Raw genomic sequence first — 11,795 nt, forward strand, 5'->3', positions numbered from 1 at the left:
ACAGGATTTACCTTATATTCTACTTTAGTAATTTTCTCATTTTATATGCATATGAAAACACTTGTCAGTCATAGAAGCATAAAAAATATATTACACAGGTACATTATGTTAGAGTATAATAAACCAAGCATATATTAATAAGAAGAAAAACACTGTTTTTTAATACTTACCACAAGCTTTAGAAGCAGCAACACAAATCTCTTCAGCAACATACTCTCCAGTTGGAAACTTCAGATAATCCCCCTCAGCTTTCCCAAGGGAATGATAAAGATAGACCTGTAGGACTGGATCTATTTGCTTCACAGAACTAGCATTTCCAGAAATATCACCATTCTGATGTACAGGGGATGTGGAGGTTTCTTCCATTTCTGTCATTGTAAGGCAAGCCATTCCCATGCACAGTCGTTTTCAGAACATTTGCCTGTAAGAGAAACCAAAGTTACTAATCAAAGTGATACTGGTAAGTTATCCTTCATATATAAAAAGTCTTTACTGATAGCATCAACTCTGTCAAATCCACTAATTGAGTAAGTATCATGCACACGCATTTCTCAGAGATACTGAAGGTTTTGTTCTAGATCAGTGCAATAAAAAAGTCACACCAATTTTTTAGTTTCCCAGTACATATACAAGTTATATTTACACTATACTGTACTCTATGAAGTATACAATAGCATTATATCTTTAAAAAAAATCCACTGTACATACCTCAGCTGAAAATGCATTATTACTGTTAACCATCACGTGAAACTTCAATTTATAACAGCAATTTATAATCTTTCTACAACAGTAACTCTCAAAAGGATATAAGATAAATACTGAAGAAGAAAAAAAAAAAACCTGGCAAATGGAATTCAGTAATTTTTAAAAGAATAATAAATCTTGACTGAGTTTAGGAATTCCCTGGTGGTCCAGTGGTTACGGCTTGGCATTTGCTGTCAGTCCTGTAGCCCAGGTTTGATTCCTGGTCAGAGAACTAAGATCACAAGCCATGTGGTTCAGCCAAAAAAAAATCTTGACTGAGTTATTTATACCAGAAATGCAAGGTTAACTGAACAATCAAAATTCAATCAATAAAATTTACTACATTATTAGAATAAATGAGAAAAGTAACATATGATCATTTCACTAAATGCCAAAACCGAATTAAAATTCTACAACAGTTCGTGATAAAAACTCAGCAAACTAGGTTTAAAAACAAACATGTGGTTAAGATTAACTACAAAAGACCTAAAATTAATAACTTAATGGCAAAATATCAAACTTGTTTTTCCCGAATTCAAAAACTTAATATACATGTCTAAAATCATGTCTTCTAATCAATATTGTAGTGCAGGTCCTGGAGAGTGCAATATGGCAAAAAAAAAAAGAAATAAAAGGTAAAATGGAAAAGGTAAAACTATCATTATTCACATATGATATGACTGTGTACATAGAAAATTTAAAATAATCTAAAAATTATTAAAGTGAGCTTATAAGATCACAAGATACAAAACCAATATGTAAAAATCTACTGCAATTCCATATGCCAGAACCAATTAAAAAATGAACATTCTAAACTGACACAATTTATAACAGGAATCAAAAAGTCAAATATGTAGGAACAAATTTATTGAAATATCTGTAGCAACTCTGTAACAAAAACAAAGGAAAACATTGTTAGAAGAAAAAAAAAAAAGACCAGAAAATTTGAATAGATATTTTTCTAAAGAAGACATACAGATTGCTAATAGAAACATGAAAAGATACTCAACATCACTAATTATTAGAGAAATACATATCAAAACAATGAAGCATCACCTCACACCTGTCAAAATCACCATCATCAAAGTCTACTATTAATAAATGCTAGAGAAGATGGAGGGAAAAAGAACTCTACTACAATGGTGGCGGGCATATACACTGGTGCAGTCTCTATGGAAAAAAGTGCAGTTTCCTCAAAAAACTAAAAATAGAATAACCATGTAATCCAGCAATTCCACTCCGGGGTACATATTCAGAAAAACCAACAACACTAATTTGAAAAGCTACAAGCACCCCTACATTTATAGTAGCACTGCTTTCAGTTTTTCTTCTTCTATTTGCCATGAAGTGATGGGACTAGATGCCATGACCTTAATTTTTTGAATGCTGAGTTTTAAGCCAGCTTTTTCACTCTCCTCTTTCACCCTCATCAAGAGGCTCTTTAGTTCCTAAGACATACACACCATCCTGTATAAAATAACATGGATAACTGTACAGCACAGGGAATTATAACGGTTATAACAATTTTCCATGGAGTACAATCTGTAAAAGTCTGATTCACTGCGGGGTACACCTGGAACTAACATTGTTAATCAATGACATTCTATGACAAATACAAAAAATAAAAGCCAAGAACAGAACATGTTGATAGACAATGATAGGAAAGTCAATGTTGTCCAGATACTGATTCTTCTCCAAATTGACCTATAGATTCAACACAATCCCAATTACAATTTTAGCAGCTTACTCCATGGAAATTTACAAGCTAAAATCTCTATGAAAAACAAAAAGGACTTACAATAGCCAAGATAATCTTGAAGAGCAAAATGGAGAATTTATACTACCAGACACCAAGATTTATTATAAAGTCAGAGTAATTAAGTCAGGTTGGTATTGGAATAACTACAAATAAATAGGCAAATGAAACAGAATACAAAAAAAAAAAAAAAAAAATCCTCATATGGTCACCTAATTAGAAAAAATGCCTCACTACATTTCAGTGGAGAAGAAATGATTATTTTTTCAATAAATGTTTCTCAGTCAATTGGTTATTCATATAGGAGGTGGAAAAAAAAAAACAGAAAAGGACTTTGACCTCAACTTTATACCATACATAACTACTAATTTGAGATGGATAATTGACCAATATGCATAAGGAATAAACTTATTCTGGAACAAACATTTCAGAGAAATGGAGAACACCTTCATGACAATAGAAACTTATCTTTCAATAATAAAATAAGAGGGGGACAACATTTGAACACACTTAAAAAAAAATCACTGCAGACAGTGACTGCAGTCATGAAATTAAAAGACACTTGCTCCTTGGAAGAAAAGCTATGACAAACCTAGACAGTGTATTAAAAAGCAGAGACATCACTTTGCCAACAAAGGTCTGTAGCATCAAAGATACAATTTTTCCAGTCATGTATGGACGGGAGAGTTGGACTATAAAGAAGGCTGACTGTCGAAGAATTGATGCTATAGAACTCTGGTGCTGGAGAAGACTCTTTAGAGTCCCTTGGACTGCAAGGAGATCAAACCAGTCAATCCTAAAGGAAAACAACCCTGAATATGCTTTGGAAGAACTGATGCTGAAGCTCCAACAGTTTGGCCATGTGATGTGAAGAGTCAAATCACTGGAAAAGACCCTGATGCTGGGAAAGTCTGAGGGCAGGAGAAAAAGGGTATGACATACAATTAGATGGTTGAATGGCATCACCGACTCAATGGACATGAGTTTGAGCAAACTCCAGGAGATAGTGAAGGACAGGGAAGCCTGGCATGCTGCAGTCCATGGGGTCTCAAGGAGTCGGACATGACTTAGTGACTGAACAACAACAAAAGTTGATACAAAATTGTCCAAAAGCACTTATGAATAACTACTGAATATCACTAATCATTAGGGAAACACAAATTAAAACCATAAGATACCTTGACACACCCTTTAAAATGGAAAATTTAATACCAAATGTTTAACAAACTGTAGAGAAATTGGAACTCTCATTGCTGGTGGGAATGTTAAATTGAACAAACACTTTGCAAAAATGTTCAGCACTTTCTTACAAAGTTATACATACATTCACACCATGATCCAACAAGTCCACTCCTTGGTAATTTAGCTATAAAGTGCACGTTTTTTTCCTCGCTACTTCCTCCTTCAGGATACCTGGAATGAAGACACAGTAGTGAAGCTATACAATGACTCTCTTGCAGCCACAAGGTAACCATGAGGATGGAAATCAATGCAAAGTTTGGAAGAACAGAAAGATAGCAGGTAACTAGTTTCTTGACAACCAGGGAGTCACTAAGTCCAACAGAGAGAAACAAGAAATCCAATACTATTTGCAAGGCTTCTCTGGTGGTTCAGTGGTAAAGAATCCTCCTGCCAATGCAGGCTCAATCCCTGTGTCAGGAAGATCCCCTGGAGTAGGAAATGGCAACCCACTCTAGTATTACTGCCTGGGAAATTCCATGGACAGAGAAGCCTGGCAGGTTACAGTCCATGAAGTCACGAAAGAGATTATTTGTTATATTCCAGTTATCTGCAGCCAAGTCAAATCAAAACTGATGTCCTTTTCCAGATTTCAACTCTTCCTACAATCTAAAACATTTTAGTAAATAAGTTAATCTTTTCTTTGAATTTCTGCCCTTCCAGGGCTCTCCTATCTTGCATTTACGATAAATGCTATTTGCATTCAAACCAAGTCAAGAAGATACGTTATCTACAAGATTGTAAAGGATTAAGTCAAAAGGATTTCACAGAAAAGTATGCTTAATTTTTAAAAGAAATATGTTCAAAAAGGCATTCTCTCGCCAGCTTCAAATCTGAGGTCTGATTTTAGCAGTTTCAAAAGAAGCAAAAACAGAAGCAAAAGAAATTGCTGAGGCACAGCATAGAAAGCCTGTTGGATCTCATGTAGTTTCTTAGCTCAAAATCATAAACTCGTAAGCAAAATGTTACGATCAGAAAATCTGTAACACAGAAAATCCTTTCCTTCCCCTTGTGTACTTGGTCCATAAGACCATTCTAGAAGACAAAAGGTTATTTTCTCCATAATCCCTTACCCTCAACTGCTGCTGCTGCTGCTAAGTTGCTTCAGTTGTGTCCGACTCTGCAATACCCCATAGACGGCAGCCCACCAGGCTCCCCGTCCCTGGGATTCTCCAGGCAAGAACACTGGAGTTGCCATTTCCTTCTCCAATGCATGAAAGTGAAAGGTGAAAGTGAAGTCACTCAGTCGTGTCCGACTCTTAGCGACCCCATATCCTGCAGCCTACCAGGCTCCTCCGTCCATGGGATTTTCCAGGCAAGAGTACTGGAGTGGGGTGCCATTGCCTTCTCCGTACCCTCAACTACTGAACCTAAAAAGTTCATTGAGAATAGTTTGAGAAAAGTACAAAAGTTATTAAAGGTGCTGGGAATAATATCTAAATACAACTTCTCACTATTCATGCTCATACAGATTCTCATTTTGCCTCTTTAATTTAAAATGAAACTGTATGGCTAGGAGTGAATCATATGGCATTTGAATTATGTACCAATAAAAATTGTTTAAATATATGTATTTTTAGGAAAAATAGAAATGTTAAAACAATTACCCCAGATACATGTTTAGCATCAAAACAAGTAAACTTCTGTTGTCTTCATCTCTTCGTATTTCTACTAGTTTGTCCATTTCTACCATATATTTGGCTATCCAAACATACTTTTCACTTCACATTTGATCAATTATGACTAATGCAATACCTCCCTAAACAATAAGCAAACATTCAAGTGTGGGGACAGCCAAGACAATTACATAACATAAACTGCACAAGGGCAAAGACAGTGCGGCCTGAACTTCTTGTCAGGAATGTCAGAAATAGTAATAGGAACATCATGTTTTCAACAGAAATGATCAGTGAATAAGAATTTGGATCTACTTCTCAGTAATTATTGGTCTAAAAAGTTCTCAGATATGAAACAATACATATATTGTTTCAAAACATTTAACAGAATACATACAGTGAAATGACTGGGCTATGCATAAACCTAGCTCAACCACCAAATGTGCATAAGGGAAAGGGAGGAATCCTTCCTCAATCTGAGCTGAGTGACTAGGTATATACAAAGCACCAAGATAGATAAAAAGAGTAAGAAAGAAGAAATGAATTTTAGATATTTACAGTCAGAAGCACCTATAAGATAATTAAAAGGAATATTTGTAGTAACTGGCTTGATACATGAGTACTTAAGAATGATTTCTTAATTTGGGGTTTGAGAGGTTGGGTATCCAGTATTATAATTCACAGAATAGAATATATGGAATACAAGGATAGTTTGGGAAGAATGATTAATTCAATTTGGCATAAAATGAACTGAGTTACCTATGATATATACATACTGAGACATTCTAAAGGCAGCTAGATTTATGCAGGCTAAGGGGAACATAATGTGCTTTTGTGACAGATTTCATAGTCAGTACACATAAAGGTAGCTATAGCCATAGACATATATGACGTCCAGATATAAGGTATGAGGTAGGAAGAGAAGATAATAGATCAAATCCTTGAGGTCACAACATTTAAGTGCTATTCAGAAACATCATGGATGGAGGGCATAAAGGAGAATGTCGCAAAGATCTTGAAAATAAATGACCAGAAAGAGAAGAAAACTAGAATTAACTGTATAAAAATTGATTAGTGTGTATATTTTAATAAAAATACGGTTTCCTTTAGGGAAAAAACAGAAGAGAAGAATTATCTATGAGAAGAATTATCAAACATCATGAAGAAGTAAAATAAGAAACAGAAGGAAAAAAAATCTGCTGAATTTGGTAATTAAGAAGTAAAGACCACCTATAGGGAAAGAATCCGAAGGGTTAAGGATGGCTTTTTCTTTTCATTTGGTTTCATTATTTTGAGTTCTCTAATCTCAAGCATGGTTTTCAACTCAGGACTATTACCCAAAAGAATATAGGCGTTCCCAAACATTCAAAAATGCAAAGTTTACCTCAAAAGTAACATTGAAGAAGTTATTTTCTTAAGATGTAAGACACCACACCAGAAGAGTAAATCCAAAAAGAGGATGATATCAGGTCCAGAAAAATAGACCTAAACCTGGAAAGTAACAAAGTAAAGTTAAAGAAAGTTCAACGTCAGGCCTGAGGCACACTCAGAGCAGATACGAGCAGAGGAGCTCTAGAAGGAAAATTTCAGAAAAGAGTGAGTGTTAGACTGGGCTTGCTATGATTAGTTCAAAACAAAACAAAACACCCAGAGTGGACATGATAAAGGAAAACAGTGAAGGGAAAAAAAAGGCAATTCTAGTGGGAGAAAACTTTATAAGAAAGGAGATGGAATTATAGCATATTCCCAGGCTCTATAATAAACAATCCTCAGTATAACATAAACATTGTTGTGTTAACTATGGGTACTGAACAGAACATAAATGTTAGTCTGAACATAAAATACCAGAGGCTGAGAGGTGAAAGCAGGCAGGGAAGCTAAAGCAAAGCTTGGGACAGAAGCACTAACCTTAGAAACTGAGAAATCAACAAATAATGCCAATGGCTGCTGGAAGGAGAAATAAAGTTACAAATATATTACCATAGGTTACAATGACAGCCAATATAAGAACTAAAATAGTGACACCTGTAATCTGAAGAGAAGAGGAGGAACATGGTGGTATAGGTAAAACAGAGACTGAACTACCAGAAGTTAACAGTTAAAACTGTCTCCCGCTGGAGAAAAGGGTTAAAGTTGGAAGCACAGAGTTTTCCACTGTAACTGGATTGTCCTACATTATTAATGCTTCTGTGTGATCTGACTTTTTAAACTAATATAAATGAAACATCTAGGGGAAAAAAAAAATTATGAAAGTAATTAGGAAATAAGAAAATCATGGTGGCACAGGTACTCTTAAAAGTGAAAAGCAAAAAAGAAAAAGGATAGCTGCAGGTGGTCCAGCGGTTAAGCATCTACCTGTGAATGCAGTTTGATCCCTGATCTGGAAAAATCCCATATGCCACAGGGCAACCAAGCCTGTGTACCACAAATACCAAGCCCCTGCTCAAGAGCCCACAGGCTACAACTACTGAGCTAGAGTGCTTCAAGTACTGAAGCCCATGTGCCTAGAGCCTCTGCTCCACAATGAGAAGCCCACATCTGCAACTAGAGAGTAGCCCCCACTCTCCGTAGAGAAAGCCCACAGGCAGCAATGAAGACCTAACACAACCAAAAATAAATAAATTATAAAAAATCCCAAATAGGATATTTTTAAGGTATTCAGTACTACCACAATTGTAGATCTAAAATATCTGATCAACTTCAACTATACAGACCCAGTTTGAATTAATCTGCAAGGGAAAAAAAAAGCCTTGTAAGAACTTATGAAATGTACCTTTATAAACTTTTCATTGAATATAGATACTTAAATATTTAATTTATAATCTACTTTAAGAACTGCTAGTCCCAATTCCTCTCCTTTATCTAGTCTTATCACACTATTCACCTTGATTCTTCTTTGACTTCCTTCATCTTTAAAATAATGATACAATCACTGTACATCATCTTGAAATAATTTAAAACAACTGTTCTCAGATGGTAATGATAACCCTATATGCAAAACAGAAAAAGAGACACAGATGTACAGAACAGACTTTTGGACTCTGTGGGAGAAGGCGAGGGTGGGATGTTTTGAGAGAACAGCATCGAAACATGTATAATGTCTATGGTGAAACAGATCACCAGCCCAGGTTGGGTGCATGAGACAAGAGCTCGGGCCTGGTGCACTGGGAAGACCCAGAGGAATCGGGTGGAGAGTGAGGTGGGAGGGGGGATCGGGATGGGGAATACATGTAAATCCATGGTTGATTCATGTCAATGTATGACAGGAGCCACTACAATATTGTAGAGTGATTGGCCTCCAACTAGTGAAAATAAATGAAAATAAATAAATAAAACAATTGTTCTCACCCTGGCTGCACGTTACAGTAACACAGGGAATTCTATAAATACCAGTGCCTGAGACCAAAGAAAGGAATGATATGGTCTGATAGAAACTTTGCAATAATTATTAGTCATGATCAAAGAAACAAAGGAAAGATTAACATTCATGAAAAGAACAAACAGCTATAAAAGAAAATAATTCCAGCAGAATATGTCAGACAAGGATTACTCAGAAACAGATAGAGAGAGAAGTAGTAAATGGGAAGGTAGTACTAAGACATTCAACCAGAAAGCAGCATGATAAAGACCGAAAAAATTGAAAAAACAGTTGAGAGGCCTGGAAAACAATCAAGAAAACTAATTTCAAGAGTGATAAAAGGTATTCTCAGACATTTCAAAGCTATATGAAGATAAACTACACACATATTCTGACTAAAAGAACTATTAAAATATACATTTTAATAAGAGAATTCTGACAGAAAGTACTTAAGATACAGCAGTAAGCACCAAAACTGATAAATTATAGGTAAATGGTAATAGATGGGGAAACAGTGGAAACAGTGGCTGACTTTATTTTTCTGGGCTCCAAAATCACTGCAGATGGTGACTGCAGCCAGGAAATTAAAAGATGCTTACTCCTTGGAAGGCAAGTTATGACCAACCTAGACAGCATGTTAAAAAGCAGAGACATTACTTTGTCAACAAAGGTCTGTCTAGTCAACGCTATGGTTCTTCCAGTGGTCATGTATGGATGTGAGAGTTGGACTGTGAAGAAGGCTGAGCGCCAAAGAATTGATGCTTCTAAACTGTGGTGTTGGAGAAGACTCTTGAGAGTCCCTTGGACTGCAAGGAGATCCAACCAGTCCATCCTAAAGGAGATCAGTCCTGGGTGTTCATTGGAAGGGCTGCTGCTGAAGCTGAAACTCCCAGTACTTTGGCCACCTCATGCGAAGAACTAACTCATGGGAAAAGACCCTGATGCTGGAAGGGATTGGGGGAAGAGGAGAAGGGGACAACAGAGGATGAGACGGCTGGATGGCATCACTGACTCCATGGACATGAGTTTGAGTAAACTCAGGGAGTTGGTGATGGACGGGTGGCCTGGCGTGCTGCGATTCATGGGGTCGCAAAGAGTGGGACACAACTGAGCGACTGAACTGAATAGATACTGACAAGTGTTTTTAAGGGAAAAAAAAAAAAAACTCAAGGAATATGTGAATCTGAAACATTAGTAAGCATAAGAAAAGAGGGCTATTTGATTTCTCCTTACCTATTACAGGATTTGAGGCAAAATACGCCATCTCAAAATATGCCATTCTGACCCACCTATGTTTCTTTAAAGTGTGAAATAAATCTCCCATGTGAAGGAATGGTCCCTATACTGGGAGACTAGAAGGAATCTTTATCACCAGAAACAGAGAATTCAAGGTTGAGAAAGCTATATAAACTTAGTTACTTCATTAATTTGCTACCCTAAGCCGAAAGCCCTTTGTGGTATCAAAACTTCACAAATGTTTCTTTGTTTAAAAGAGTACATCAACAGCCTGATTTGGTCACTTCTTAGGTCTTATATCTATGGACTTCTGTATGTATGAAATAAAATTTGTTTTTCTCCTGTTAATCTGTATTCAGTCAATTTGATTAGGCCAGCCAAAAGAACCAAGTGACAAAGATGGGAAATTTACCTTCCCCAACAGTTTTGGTATAATCAGCAGGATCTTCCTTTGCTGGAAAACTGCCAGTTCCCAGGGCTGCTGCTGCTGTCCAAGAGCCTCTGGCAAGAGCTGTCAGCAGGGAAGGATTCTTACTGTCAGCCTTCTGGATCTTCGTCCATAGGGGTTCAGTGAAAGCAAAAGTGATGACAGCCCTTTTTCTAAATTTACACTAACAGAAGAAGCTATTTGTGTAACAAGTTTCTTTGGCATAGCAACTACTATAAATTTAATTTGAGCACTCCTGGTTTTTACTGATCCTTTTCCTCCCAGAGATGAGGGTACTATTGTGTGTGTGTCTGGCTCTGTTGTATCATTTGTACTAAGGAGGAGAATCCACAGGGTAAAACACAGGCGTAAGCCCTATAAGCCTGCTGTTTGAACCAGTTTTCACAGACTAGTGAGTTCAGTTCTCATCAGACGAGTATGAGGATTTTCATTTCACCTTGTTCTACATCCTGAGAACTTGGTTTTGTGTCCAGTGAAACTCTTCTCTCTGTTCACTACCATCTAAAAAGTACACTAGTCAGGGTACACCAAGTGACCAGTCAAATACACTGGGGTGCTGAGACATGAAGTCACAAGGAGCAATCTGTCCAGTAGTGTAAGCCCTCAGGGTAATTGGTCACAAGGGGCCCCAGTCCATAGGGGACTCTGTCATCTCAACCTTTGTTGTTTTATTAATGCTGGCAAAGTCCCATTCCAGTAACACCTGCCTATTGTCACAGATTAGCGGATCTGTAATCAGAGGTGTCTTTTATTCTTGGGAATATCAGAAACACAGTTTTCACCACACAACTCTTACCACCTATGCAACAAAGGACTTTCCTTTCTTAGACTATCTTTGTGATATCTTTTTGGATACTGTGAGAGCTGATTCTTTATACTCTCTTTGAGAACACCTCATGCATCCATAGTTAAGTCATAAAAATGCTTATTTATGGTTTAAGTCACTATTAAGAAGATCCTACACCTCAATGCTCAGACAATGGATCCTTCAAATTGGAAAAAACTTCTCAATTTTGTCATCTTAAACAACTGTATTATTGGTTCATATGGGAAGACCAAAGTTAAAAGTGAATATGAAGAAATATAATGATTAGCCTTAATTATTCCTTTAATGAGATAAAAGAACAGAAATTAAACTCAGAACAAAATTAAAAATCAAATCTGACATAAACCCCATTTCTCCTCCCTCTTACACACCTCTTGTTCCCACCTCTCTACCCATGACCCACCAGAAGATCATCTGGATCTAGGGGGCCCTGGACTAAATGCCACCTCTCATAGATATGGCCAGAACCTGTCCTAGGACCTCCTGCAAATAACCAGGTAATGACTCAGCTACAGGCCAATATTCAAGGCATGACAGGAATGATATTAGAGGTTTTCTCCTCTACAGTGAAT

The 11,795-nt window shown here is 36.8% G+C and overlaps 1 protein-coding gene across 2 annotated transcripts in view; it reads right to left on the reverse strand.

The window, feature by feature from the left end:
- JAK2 (Janus kinase 2) overlaps positions 1 to 6,846 on the reverse strand; it is a 93,781-nt gene extending 86,935 nt beyond the window's left edge. The window contains exons 1-3 of one of the 2 annotated variants that reach the window (XM_065908177.1): positions 6,740 to 6,801; positions 3,825 to 3,913; positions 171 to 421 (exon numbers count right to left, since the gene is read on the reverse strand). In XM_065908177.1, coding sequence (XP_065764249.1) covers positions 171 to 396 — 226 coding nt within the window. In that variant the 5' untranslated portion in view covers positions 397 to 421; positions 3,825 to 3,913; positions 6,740 to 6,801. Of the gene's footprint in view, positions 1 to 170; positions 422 to 3,824; positions 3,914 to 6,739 lie in introns of both variants that reach the window. The other variant, XM_065908178.1, reaches the window with a different exon arrangement.
- Between the last annotated feature and the right edge of the window lie 4,949 nt (positions 6,847 to 11,795).

The sequence above is a fragment of the Muntiacus reevesi genome, chromosome 17, assembly GCF_963930625.1.
Source record: "Muntiacus reevesi chromosome 17, mMunRee1.1, whole genome shotgun sequence".
Lineage (NCBI taxonomy): Eukaryota > Metazoa > Chordata > Mammalia > Artiodactyla > Cervidae > Muntiacus > Muntiacus reevesi.